This window comes from Camelus dromedarius, chromosome 16 (genome assembly GCF_036321535.1).
Source record: "Camelus dromedarius isolate mCamDro1 chromosome 16, mCamDro1.pat, whole genome shotgun sequence".
Classification (NCBI taxonomy): Eukaryota; Metazoa; Chordata; class Mammalia; order Artiodactyla; family Camelidae; genus Camelus; species Camelus dromedarius.
Genome location: NC_087451.1, coordinates 28,858,667 through 28,871,391, shown reverse-complemented (window position 1 = coordinate 28,871,391; position 12,725 = coordinate 28,858,667). Strand labels below are relative to the sequence as shown.

Below are 12,725 nucleotides of genomic sequence, written 5' to 3'. Positions count from 1 at the left end.
TGAGGAAGTTTTTATAGTTACTGACCAACTGTAGGAGCCAAAGATCTGTTGAATTATTTCCTGGATCAGAGTCTGCTTTTTTTTTTTTCTCCCCTGTATTAGTCTTTGGTGCCTGAACTTTGAGTTTGGTGCAAGTCACGTGGCTTGAAACAGATATGAGTTCATCTTAGCACTGGTTCTGGGGCTTTTCCCACCGGCCCCGCCCTGCCCAGCGGCTGGCAGCACACCTGGCCTCGAGGGGGACTCGGATCCCATCCCACTGCGAGGAGTTCCTGCACAGGCGCACGTGAGCAGCCTCGGTGAGTACTGGCTGGAGACCAGGCCCCTGGTGTGGGTTGTCGGGGGGCTGTCCGTGCGGACAGGACCCTCCGTGACCATCTTCTATTTCTCTCAGTTTACAAGGGTTGATTTGCTCTGATTTTCAAGCGTTTTTAGCACACAGACCCCTTCCAGAGGTATTCGACTCTGGCCGGTCCATCCTGTCATTCCAAGGGAAGAGAACCCGATCCCAGGACTTCATGGGCCTGACAGGCTCCCACCTGTGCCCAAGTGGATGCACAGGGACAGTCACTGGGGCACCAAGAGTGCTGGAGAAAAGGTAGCGAAGGCCTGTGCACAGGCACATCGGCTGTGGTTTATTCGGGTAGCTGAATCCAGCACCCAGGTGAAAATGTATCAGGCGGCATGTACCCATCTGCTAAACCTCAGAAACAGGCTGAGCGTGGAGCCCCGCCCCAAGCGGTTCATGAACCACACAGAGACAGGTGCCCCGCGCTGCTCACAGTGAGACACACTAAATGCAGGACGTGGCCCAGCGGTTCCCTGGGGGGTGGGGGAGGGCAGGGCCTGGAGACCGCGGCCTGGGCTGTGTCAGCTGAGCCCTTCCTTAGAAAGGAGGCCCAAGTGCTCGGTGTTAAGACGGGTTGCGTCTGTGTGGCAGGGACCAGGATGTTTTACATCATCTGCAGGGGTTTTTTTTGATATGCTTGAAACAGGCTGCAGTTTAAAGCATCTTAGAATTATTTAGATGGATCAGTGGGCTGATGACCTTGTGCTGGGGCTGGAGGGAAGAGGGGGGCTCAGGTGGGAACACAGCTGCAGGTGTGCTCGTGGCTGGCAGACTGGGCAGGGGCCCTCTGAGCCCCTCCCAACAGAAGGTCCTGGGTCCTAGACCAGCGATGGTGCCCCCCGCCCACGCCCCCTCCCTGGGCAGCTGCTGTCCCGGAGCTCTGAGGGTGGCTGCTTCACCAGTTCTGTCCCAGGATGGCCGGGGCTTGTGAACGCGGCCCTCCAGGTGGGGAGGCGGCCCCTCAGAGACCTGGCCGCCACCATCAGACCCGCACACCCCGCGAGCCAAGGGGCCAGGCCTTTGCCACTCACTCAAAAGAGCCATTCCGTTGAGTCCCACAGTGTTCTGCAATACGCTTTACAAAGCACACTCCCTGGTGTCTCCGGACAAGTGTCCTGGGGCTGCTGGAAGATGACAGGTGTCCCCCACAGCAGGTAGAGCCGGTGCGCTTTCTGTGCCAGGACCCCTCCCCCAGCCCGCTTCCCACCACAGTGCCCCGCCCCCACGCTGCTGGGTGGACCGTGGGCGCCACCTCTGGTGGCTGAGTGGTGCGATCGGCCATCCAAACCCTCGAGGTTCCTCTAAGCAGTTTCTCATCACCTCCTTTCAATACTAACACCTTTTCCTCTCATGAAATATTAATATCACAGGTGTGCTGTGTGCCTGGTTATGCACATTTGTGCTTTATATGTAAAAGAGTAAGAATTTTTGCTCAAGAACCAGTTTTTGGCCCCTTGGGAGCTCTGTCATTCCTGTGAAGAATGAGTATTCTGGAGCCATCTGGTTTTTAGTATCTCGCTCATTCGGTGAATCAATTCCCCAGGCTGGGGGGCAACTTTCTGGGTTTTAAAGGCACATCCAGTCTCCTGGATCCAAAAGAAACCCAGTTCTCCTTGCTGTGCCCCAGGTAGAGGAATGGACTTGGCAGCAGTAAGGATAAAGAGTGTCCTCCCGCAGGTCACAGGACACCAGGGCAGAGTGGGTGCCGTGTCCTCTCCGAATGGGTCATTTCCCCCCACCAGTGGCGTGGGGAAGAGGGTTTTGGGTGGAGAGGCCTCCCGGACAGGAAGCCGCGTCCCTGACCCCAGCCCTTCGCGTCCAGGTGCTCAGGCCCCGTCATGGCGGAGCTGTGCCGCACGGACTCCTCGCTGGCGGCCCTGGACGAGGAGGTGCTGTGGGAGATGCTGGAGGACCACCGCTGCAGGATTGTGCGCAGCATCTGCCCCAGCCGCCTCACCCCCTACCTGCGCCAGGCGAAGGTGCTGGGCCAGCTGGACGAGGAGGAGGTGCTGCATGGCCCCAGGTTCACCAACACGGCCATGAGAGTCGGTGAGGCCCGGGGCAGGCCTGTCCCACGGAGCCAGGTCCTTGCAGGTTGTGCTGGAAAGGCTGGTGTGGGGGTGGGAGTGGGCGGGACTCTAAGGAGCAACACCAAGGGGGTGTGAGGTCCCCACTCGAGGACACTGTGTTAGTGTCTCAGAGCTGCTGTCCACAAACTGGGTGACTTAAAACAGCAGAAATACCTTTTCTCACAGTTTGGAGGCCAAAAGTCTGAAATGAAAGTGTCAGCTGGGCCGAGCTCCCTCTGAAGGCTCCGGGGGAGAAAACTCCTGCCTCCTCCAGCTGGTGGCGGCCCCAGCATCCTTGGCTTGTGGCGGCATCACTGCAGTCTCTGCCTCTGTCGTCGTGCGGCTTCTCTGTGTCTTCTGCCTCTAATGAGGATGCTTGTCTTGGATTTAGGGCCCACCTGGATAGCCCAGGATGATCTCATCTTGAGGTCTTTACCTTAATTATGTCTGCAAAGGACGTGTTTTCCAAATAAGGTTCTGCTGGCAGATTCCAAGTGGACATAACTTTGGGGTCCACAACTCCACCCACCCCGGGTGTCTCTGGAGCTGATTCTGTCTGGCTAACTGCATTTATTCATCCCAGAACAGGGGAGCTAACAGTGCCAGCATATGAGGTTGTTTGCTAGGAGAACTGAATGAGTTACTGCTGATCAGATACTCATTCTCAGGGCCTGGGCCACAGAAAGCAGGCAGTGAGTGGTAGCTGTCAGCCTGATGCCGTTTGTGCCTGTGGCCTCACGACCATCAAATACAGAAGAAATGAATTCGAGCTACTAATTCGAGCTAGAGTGATGGGATCTGGGTGGGCGTGGCAGGCGCCCAGCCTCTTGGGGACCCGGGCCCTGGGCCACTGCTATTTGCTTCCTTCCTCCCACCTGCTCCGTACGCACGTGTGTCTGCACAGGTTCACCACCACAGCTGGGAGGTCTGAGCGCAAAGGTCCGCCTCCTGCGTCTTTTATCCCCAATTCTTAGCACTTGGGTTGTACCAGTTCCTCAATAAATATCAGCCTGGCCCTTCTGCAGACTGACTGCCGTGGCGGGAGGACAAGGAGCCTACCAGGGCTGCAGGGGCCCCACCCTGGGGACCCTGGACAACTGCTTTCGCCTCCTGACTGCTAGATGTGCAAAGATGCCCCTCCCCACAGCCTGCTCCCCTCCCGCGGAACCCGCCCAGCACCGGTTAGCTAAGGCCGTTGTCTCCCAAGGACATTTGCTGGATTTGCTGAAGACTCGAGGGAAGAACGGGGCGCTTGCCCTCCTGGAGAGCCTGAAGTTCCACAACCCTGACGTCTACACCCTGGTCACCGGGCTGCAGCCCGCCGTGGACTTCAGCAGCTTCAGTGGTGAGAGCTGGGTCTTTGATGTAACCTGGAGGGGGGCAAGGGGAGTCCTAGGGGGGCTTGCCTCGCCCGCAAGCTGTTCCAGACGTTTCCCTGCCCCCTCCAGGCAGAGGTTCCTGTCCCTGTGCCCCTTGCACTCTGGGGGTGAGGAGGCCCCCCACCACTAACCATAGTAGGGTTGGGTAGGAGGAGCCCATGACCTTGGGTTTTAAAAGAAAAGATTTGGGTGAAAGGGTATAGCTCAGTGGTAGAGTGCTTGCTTAGCATGCACGAGATCCTGGGTTCGATCCCCAGTACCTCCTTTAAATAAAAATAGTAAATAAAACTAATTACCTACCCCCCCCCAAAAGCAAACCAAAAAAAGAAAGAAAAGGTTTGTCCCTAATTACCCAGCACCAAGAGATGACCCGTCGGGGCGTGGAATCTGCACTTGAGAGGTGCAGGCAGAGGACCGGTGTCCTTCCCTAGAAAGCCTTTGCTTGCAGCTGCTCTGGGCCTGAGGTGGAGGGGACCCCGGCCCTGCCCAGCTCCTGCTCCTGGGAGAGGAGCCTGCAGCCTCCTGTGTGTCCACTCAGCCCGCTGGGTGAAGGCTCCCAGCGGCTGGGTGGGAGAGGAGCCTTTACATTCACTGAGTGGTTTCAGGCTGCCCTGGAGGAGCTGCAGCGGGAGCGGGCCGGCTGGCTCACAGCTGTGGCTGAGAGAGCAAGTCTGCCTGTTCCGCATCACAGCCGTATTGACGGGACTCAGGGTCCGTTATACAGATCCACATTCTTCGTTATGTTTTCCTTAGGGTGACCTGAGAATGAACCTCTCGGCTGAGGGGGTCGGAGGAGCTGTGTCTGAACAGCAGGGCCCCACGGGAGGCTGAGAGTGGGTAGTCCTTGTACCAAAATCGCCTGCCGTGTTGTTTATTTAACCAACACATCGAGTCCTGCTGAGCCTGAAAGCTCTTAAGGCAACCAGCAGATTGAGGGGCATCCTGCTTGAGAGTCTGGGTGCAGGAAGCCAGACCCTGGAGCACGAGGAGCCCCCGGGCCCACCTGTCCCCTCCCGCAGGGCTCATGGAGACGTCCAAGCTGACCGAGTGCCTGGCGGGGGCCATCAGCAGCCTGCAGGAAGAGCTGAGCCAGGAGAAGGGGCAGAAGGAGGCGCTGCTGCAACAGAGCCGGCGCCTGCAGGAGCGCCTGGAGCAGGCGGAGGCCCGCGAGCGGAGCCTGCGCCAGCTGGAGGCCGAGCACGGCCGCATGCAGCGCGAGGTCAGCGCCCGCTTCCACGAGGTGCTGAAGCTGAAGGACGAGATGCTGGGCCTCTCGCTGCACTACAGCAACGCGCTGCAGGAGAAGGAGCTGGCCACCACGCGCTGCCGCAGCCTGCAGGAGGAGGTAGCCGGGGACCGCGGGCTGCCCTCCCCGGTCCAGCTCCTGAAACTCCCGCCCCTCCCTGGGATCCCCCTGCGGGAGGCTGACCCTCCTCCTCCACCAGGGCCCTGCCCCCGCGTGGCCTGCACTGGCGTTGCCGTGGACCGGCTGGCCTGTGAAGTGCCCGCTGCGGGGAGGCCCCCCCCCGCCTGTGTCTGGGGGCCCGTCTGGCTCTCCGGGAGCAGTGGCTATCATGGCCTGGGGTCCTACTCCCCTCTGGCTGCGTCAGTAACCAGGGGACGGTGGACGTCTGTCGCGCCTCCTTTGTCTCTCCTGGCTGGTCCTGGATTCAGGTGGGAGAACAGGAGTGCTAGCAGTGAGGCCCCCGAACCCCAGCAGTCTTTCAGCCGTTTTCCTGTTGGGGTGATTACCTTGTTGAGCCGCAAGAGTCCTTTCCTGAGGGTGCTCATTCCTTGTCGTTTTGGCATCTGCTTTTGCTTTTAACTATGGCACTGTTTCTTGTTTTTTGATTTTAAACTTTATTTAGGAAGAATTTCAAATCTACCCCAAAATATATGGCTAAAAATACAAGGGACACCCGTGTCCTCACTTTATCACTCGTGCTCGCTCTCTGTCTCTCTCCACACACGTGCGCGCTTTTTCCTGAAACACTTGAGCTGCATTCATCACGGCCCTTTACTCCTAGACGTTTCGGTGTGTGTTTCCTAATAAGCAGATATCCCCTCAACGGCACTCATTACATTGATACAATCTTTTCAATCCAGTCTACTGTCAGTGTCCCAGTTTTATCTGTTGACCTAAATTACACCCTTTACGGCATTTTCCCTCCAGTCCGGGGTCAGGTGCTGAACCAAAATCAGCAGTCATGCCGTTACTCCCAGCAGCTAGTAAACAATCTGGGGGTGGGGGGGGGCACTCTGACACCAGCGGGCACCCTGCTCCTCGTCAACACTTCCCCCTGGACTTGCCCAAACGCCTCTTTACTGCGGTGGCTGCAGAAGGATGAGCCCCGCCTTTTGGGCGCCCTGTGTGACCAGGTGGCCCTTGGCATCCTCACCCCGAGGAGGAGCCCTTCCTTCTCCCTGCTTGTACACCCATTCATGGGACAGACGCCTGTACTTCTGTTTCCAGTGGTCGGTGACATACTGCCCTTAATGAGTTTGGTGCTAAACGTGTCCCACATTTGGCCAGTGGAGGCCCCTTCAATCTGCGTTGTGTCCTGTGACATGACACGGCCCACGTTTTCTTAGCACTGACTCTCCCTTCCTGGCATCACAAAATATTCTAGGATCATCTCGTAGCCGCCCGGCCCCAGCTCCAGGGTCAGCCCTTTCTTGGATGGGCCCTGCTCCTGCTGGAGACCACGATCTGGGCTCTAGGTGTGCTCACTGCTCCTGGGTGTCTTTGCTCCTTTGCCCTTTCAGTAGGCAGAGCTAAGAACGTGCACGTGAATACACAGGTGCACATGCGTGTACAGACACGCGCACACGCAGGTGCGTGCCAGCACCCACGTGCAGACACGTATTTTAGAAATCATGAGTTCACACCCAAACCTCTAATTACAGCCACTCCCCCAGGGTTTCTCCTCGCCACCCCGTTCTTTGCGTGTGCTCCTTCCCCGGTGAGAGCCCTGGCTCCCGCAACACGGGCATGGTCCTCGCCTGCCCAGCCCTACGGCACCTCTGAAATAGTGTCAGAGTCACTTTGCCCACACCGGTAAAATGGACAAAACTGAGGTTTGCAGTTCTCCCCCTGCCGCCACCCAAGCTTCTGTGGTTAAAGGCTATGTTCATGAGTTACTGTATCTGCCCTGCCTCCTCTCTTTCTCCCTGCACTGAATTCCTCTCCCCCTTCATTGTGGTTGTGGTAATAGCTGGAAATGTAACTAGGTTCAGCTGTTTGAGTTACTTTCAGTGTTAGGTCTCGCCCTTCCCTTTTTGCTTTTTGAATCTGGAGACTGTGACATGCTGAATCCCGGCAGCCCGTAGCAGGAAAGCGGGAACGGCTTATGGAAGGGAACTAGGTGTCAGGATGGGAGAGTGCGAGCACAGGGGTTCTTCCTTCTCCACTTGACCCAGGCCCCAGTGTGCGTGCTGGGCTCTTCCCCGACACCCACGCTTCCTGGCTCTGCCTCTGGGGAAATGCCCTCTCCCCAGGGGCACCACACCTGTACGCGGAGAGGCCAGGCCCGCTGGCTCGAGGTCCAAGTTTCTCTTGGACCACTACCCAGCAGAGCTGAGGCCGCAGGTCCTCACCAGGTGGTCTCCGGAGCCCATGGCCCTGGGCACGCAGCCGCTGGGTGCGAGGTGGCTCGCATTAGCACGCGAATTGCAGGTGTGTCCGAGCAGACTGGGTCCTGTGCTCCCAGGCACCTAGGCTCCATCTGACTTGCCTTCCCCTTCTTTTACTTACTGATTTTCATGAACCCACGTTCCCTTCACCTGACCTGTTTAGCAAAATGTTGGAAGGCAGAGAAGCCAGGGCCGTGCTGGAGGAGGCTTGCTGGCCGTTCACCCGGCTGCAAGGACCGTCAGGTCCAAGAGCTGGTAGTCAGGGCTCCTTGTTCTATTCCTGGGGGCTCTAGGCCAGTGACTTAACCCCTGCACCTCATCTATAAAATAAAGCCAAAATGCTTTTCTCCCCCTGGCAGGGGTTAGGACTAATACAGGTAAAACCCGTTCGTGGATTTTGAAATCTCAGGAGAGGGACCTCTTTGAGTACGAACAGCAGCATCCTTAAGGAGAAAGGTTGTGAACAGATGTGATGCTGGTCTGGTGGAGAGGCAGCAGTGACATCCTTCCTCGCGCCTCCTCCCTGCAGCTGTATCTGGTGAAGCAAGAGCTGCAGCGGGAGAAGATGTCTTCTTCCTGTGAGCGGGAGTCTCGAGAGCGGTCGCTGAAGATGGCGAGCGGCCTGGAGCCTGAAGACGAGGAGCTGAGCCGCCTGAAGGAGGAGAATGAGAGACTCCGCTCCCTGACGTTCAGCCTGGTGGGTCCTGGTCCCCTCGAGATGCAGCCCCCCGCCCTGGTCCCCCCGAGGCTCAGCCCCCCACCCTGGCCCCCCTGAGACTCAGCTCCCCGCCCCGGCACCCTGCTGAGACTCAGCTCCCCCCCCGGCACCCCCCCAAGACTCAGCTTCCTGCCCCAGTCCCCCCAAGGTCAGCTTCCCGCCCAGCAGGGACTGTCCTTGGTCTCAGCCTGTGGCCTCCACACTGTGGATGGCTGACAGGTGGTCCCGTTGAGGTGTGGCGAAGGACTGGGTGAGATGAAACCCAGTGACTCACCCCCACTGCTCCTTCTCACGTCCCTCCGTCCTGCTCTCCCCCGGCCCTGAACGTTGGGAGAACCCACAGCTATTGCAGACGAACTCAGAAGCCTCCCTCAGCTGGTTTGCTGCCGTGTTGTTTTCAAGTAGATGGGGCTGGTTATAAAGGATGAGATTAGCTTTAAGGGTGTGTGTGTGGGTGGGGGGCGGAAGGGAACCTTTCTGCCTGAAAAATATTCTGCCGTCCTGCCCATACGGGCACAGGGGTGTGGGGATTGTAGGATGCAGAGAATTTAGTGACCGAAGCCCTGGAATTATGCAAACCCTCTGCTTCTCCTCTTCAGTCCCTTTCAATCAAAAGTATCTATTTCTTGAGCTGGTCCTTCAATAGACGTTCACGGGGTGCGGGGCAGCCCGCCGCCCTGGCACTGCCGTCACAAGGCCTGGGCTGGGCCATTGTTCATTAAAGTGGGCGTGAGAACTGAATGACATGCTGCTGGCGTTCCCGCTGCTGGAAGCTCCGGGGGTGGACTTGTCAAAGGAGCGGGCAGAAACTTCCTAGAGGGAGGAGGTGCGGCGCCCCCCTTGGCGGCTCTCAGCCTTCTCTGCTCCGTGCCCTCGCCACGCGCGTGTGCAGTGGAAATGCACGTGCCCCATCCCGGTTGCTGAGCTTGCCTTTTCTCCTGCCTGCCGTGCAACAATAAGGCTAAACCCACCCACACACCCAGCCTCGAAGCTTCCTGCCTCCTACCCTCAGGATGGGGTGCCGCGGTGCTCCTTCAGGGCCAGGCCTCTGGGGAGGTCTGGGCCCCTGGGCTGACCTGTCCTTGCCAGGCGGAGAAGGACATTCTGGAGCAGAACCTGGACGAGGCCCTGGAGACCAGGCAGGAGCTGGTGGACCGCATTCACTCTCTGCGGGAGCGGGCCGTGGCCGCTGAGAGACAGCGCAAGCAGGTGAGCCTCCGGGCTGTGCGTAGGGCCGGGACTGCCCGTCGGGGCGGGGCAGGGTGGGTGGGGAGGAGAATCAGATTCTTTAATCCACACTGAGCTTAAAACCAACTTTGCCTAATGAAGGTGTTGGCCCGTTTGTTTATTCCTCCATCAAAGCCTTACCGTCAGTCTGACACTAGAGGTCACGTCTACTCGCGGGGTGGTCAGAAGACAGGCCATGCAGACACATGATTAAAGCACAGAGTGATTTCAAGTGTGTGGCGCCCCCAGAGGCGAGCCGGAGGTTGATTTAGTTGCTATAAAAGGCACAGGGAGGACAAGGAGAAAGAAGACGGTGGAAGACAATGCGGCAGGAGGAGGGAAATTATTTATGGGTTTGGGACGTGGAATAAATAAGACACAGTTAGGCGTGCAGCGCCCGTGTGCACTTTGATGACTAAATTAAAATACGACCAGCGCAGCAGCTCTGTAGATGCGCCGGAAATCCAGCACTTAGGAAGCGAGCATGAATTCGCCTAAGTTCCCTCTAGAGCCTCTCCCCACCCTCTCCCTGAGGCCCCCACCGCACCTGTCCTCAGTCCCCTCCCCAGAGCCACTGACCTCCGTGGGCCGGCCTTGTCCCCCTCTGCCCAGTACTGGGAGGAGAAGGAGCAGACCCTGCTCCAGTTCCAGAAGACGCAGGCGGACTGTGAGATCTACAAGGAGAGGCTGGGCGCCCTGCAGAGCCACGTGGTCGAGCTGCAGAAGGAGCGGGACCAGGTACCAGGAGAGGCATGGCTCCGAGAGCAGCAGGTGCCACCCCTGCGCGCCTCGCTCAGAAGGGCCCTCTGGGCGTGGCCGAAGGCTGGCCAGCCGGGTCAGCCACCCTCAATGGCAGCTGGTTCCAGACTTGGGGTCTCTCTCCTTGGTCCTGGGGAGGTTTCTTAACTCCCTGCGGCTGCCGTCTGGTGCCACGCTCGCTGTACACCGCCCTCCTGCCTTCCTTTCTGGCACAGGGTGTTCGTGTGCACCCCACCCGCCGTGTGTACTAAAGCCGCACGGTTTACATGAAGAGAGCATCGGAGTCCAGGATAAACGTGGGCCAGAAACGGGGGCCCTCTGGCTGGACTCCTGCGTCGTGGTGGCCCCTCCGCTCTGGACATTGGCTCTGTCTCTGCCCGCAGGCCTACTCAGCAAGGGACGGAGCCCAGGTGGAGATTTCTCAGAGCCTGACGGAGAAGGACGCCCTCCGTAGGAAGGTGTTTGAGCTGACAGACCAGGTCTGCCGGCTGCGCCAGCAGCTGCAGGCCAAGTTGCTGCCGCCCGGGGTGAGCGCCGCCAGCTGAGAGCGGGGACACAGACGTGTTCGGAGCGGGACGGAGCTGGCCACCGGGCCCAGCTGGCACTACCGGGTCCAACTGCAAACACCGCGCGGGCTCCCGTGAGCGGCCCGTGTGGCCGGATGTTGACGGGGCCCAGCTGGGCAGGCTGCGTCTGCTCCTGCACCTCTTTTATGATAACAGTGTGCACCTCATAGAAGGGGCAGCTTAGCAGAAGGTTCTGGAGACTGTAAAGGGTGGTGTTTGATGAAGAAAGAAAGCATAGGAAGCTGTACAGGCAGCACTTACTCTGGTGGGTGAAGCCTCCGTGGGAGGCTTGCAAGTCAGTTATCTGAGCGCCGGGTGACAGACGCGCGGTGTGGAGTGACACGCGCGTGGTGTGGAGTGACACGCGCGGTGTGGAGGTCTGCGTCTGCCCGGAGCTGACACGACTGTAAGGCCTCTAATTAGAGCCTCGTCAGCAACGCAGCTCCAGGCAGCCTGGCAGGCGGGCGACACTCTTCAGAGGTGCCCGGGACCCGGGTGGGAGGCACAGCCAGACCCTCCCCTCCCCGTGCAGCGGCCCCCGACCTCCCTCCCCCCTCACCACAGCAGCCATGTTCACAAAATACATAACGCGCGTAAGAAGGACTGACGGACGGGCAGCAAGCTGCTAGCCGTGCCGTCTCTGCGTGTGGGAGGACGAGCCCACTTTGTTTTCTTCTCCAGTCGCCTCCCCCGCCGCAGCAGCCTGCATAGACGTGTTATACGTTAAGTGTGTGCCATCTGTCTAACCAGGAGAGTATAAGAGATATCACCCGAAAGGAGCGAAGTGCAGGCGCCAAGCCGCTTGCTCTGTGTCCCCGTGGTCGGTGCCTGCAATGCCGGGCTCCCAGGCCAGGAGGAGGGGACGTACCTGTTTTGTCTGGAAGCCAATGAAAGGAAACCTCCTGCTGGCTGGAGGCTGGAGATGGGGGTTAGGGCTTGGTAGAAACCCCAAGGGCATCCGAGGACGATCCCTGAACTAACCAGCCGTGTGGCTGTCTCTGGCAGCCCAAGGAGGAGGCGGGGCCCAGGGAGCCCTGTCCGAAGGGGAAGCAGCGGCTGACGCGCACGTTTGCCCTCTGCCCGCGGGACGACGGCAGCCCCTCTGAGGTACGGCCAGTGCCTCTGGTGCCACGGGCGGGGCCCAGACCAGGTGCACCCTCGCCTCTTGGGGCAGAAGGGGGCCTGGCACATAGCAGATGCTAAAGAGATGCCTATTAAGTGAACGGAGGGGTACACTCAGATCCACGCTGCACGCCTGCGTCCTCCAGCGCCACTCACTGCTCTTGCACGTTTACACGCCACCAGCACGTGACTTGGCTGCTTGGGGCGTCGGATGCTGTATGTGTGAAGTGGGAGACCATATACACCACCGTGTAGATTTATCATGAGACCTAAGCAATGGAAGATACAGAACGCAGCTAATAGCCTGGCACATAGTAGGTGCTTGATTATTGTGACCTAGCTCTGTGCTCCTCCCTCCCCTCTGTCTCACTGCCTCTGCCCTGTCAGGGGGAGGCTGTGGCTTGTTATGACTCCCCTTACACACTGGGGCAGCAGGGAGGTGTCCTGGGTGGTCCCCGTCTGAGCCCCATGCTGACCTCTGCTCCCACCTCCTGCAGTCTCAGCTCTGCTCCGACCTGAGCGCCACGTCCAGCCGCGAGCTGGTGGACAGCTTCCGCTCCAGTAGCCCCGTGCCTCCCAGCCAGCAGTCCCTATACAAGCGGGCCGCGGAGGACTTCCGGGAAGACCCCTGGTCTTTCAGGTAGAGCAGGACTGGTAATGGGGTCCCATGACTCGGGCCCCCTGGCAGCCCACTGGGATGCTGACTTCCATCTTCTTACGTGTTGTAGTAGCTGCCCGGAAATCCTGGAGGTAGACCAGGGGAGCTGCCTGGGTGCCAAGGTGGACGACGCCGACCTGGACTATGAGATTGTAGACCAGGCAGGTGAGTGCACCCCCCGGCCTCTGCAGCCACTTACCTCCCCTGGGCTGGGGATCTTCAGGAAGGTGGGTGAGGCACCTCAG

General features: G+C 59.0%; 1 protein-coding gene across 12 annotated transcripts in view; it reads left to right on the top strand.

Annotated features, from left to right (window-relative positions):
- Positions 1-12,725, top strand: part of CARD14 (caspase recruitment domain family member 14) — a 32,041-nt gene that overhangs the window by 9,707 nt on the left and 9,609 nt on the right. For 10 of the 12 annotated variants that reach the window (XM_031469253.2, XM_031469262.2, XM_031469263.2 and 7 more), the window contains 12 exons: positions 103-299; positions 427-598; positions 2,172-2,398; positions 3,626-3,763; positions 4,817-5,142; positions 7,960-8,127; positions 9,238-9,357; positions 9,988-10,113; positions 10,518-10,661; positions 11,706-11,807; positions 12,320-12,462; positions 12,551-12,645. In XM_031469253.2, the coding sequence (XP_031325113.1) occupies positions 519-598; positions 2,172-2,398; positions 3,626-3,763; positions 4,817-5,142; positions 7,960-8,127; positions 9,238-9,357; positions 9,988-10,113; positions 10,518-10,661; positions 11,706-11,807; positions 12,320-12,462; positions 12,551-12,645 (1,669 nt within the window). In that variant the 5' untranslated portion in view covers positions 103-299; positions 427-518. Of the gene's footprint in view, positions 1-102; positions 300-426; positions 599-2,171; positions 2,399-3,625; positions 3,764-4,816; positions 5,143-7,356; positions 7,474-7,959; positions 8,128-9,237; positions 9,358-9,987; positions 10,114-10,517; positions 10,662-11,705; positions 11,808-12,319; positions 12,463-12,550; positions 12,646-12,725 lie in introns of those variants that run through there. The other 2 variants (XM_031469264.2, XM_064495411.1) reach the window with 2 other exon arrangements.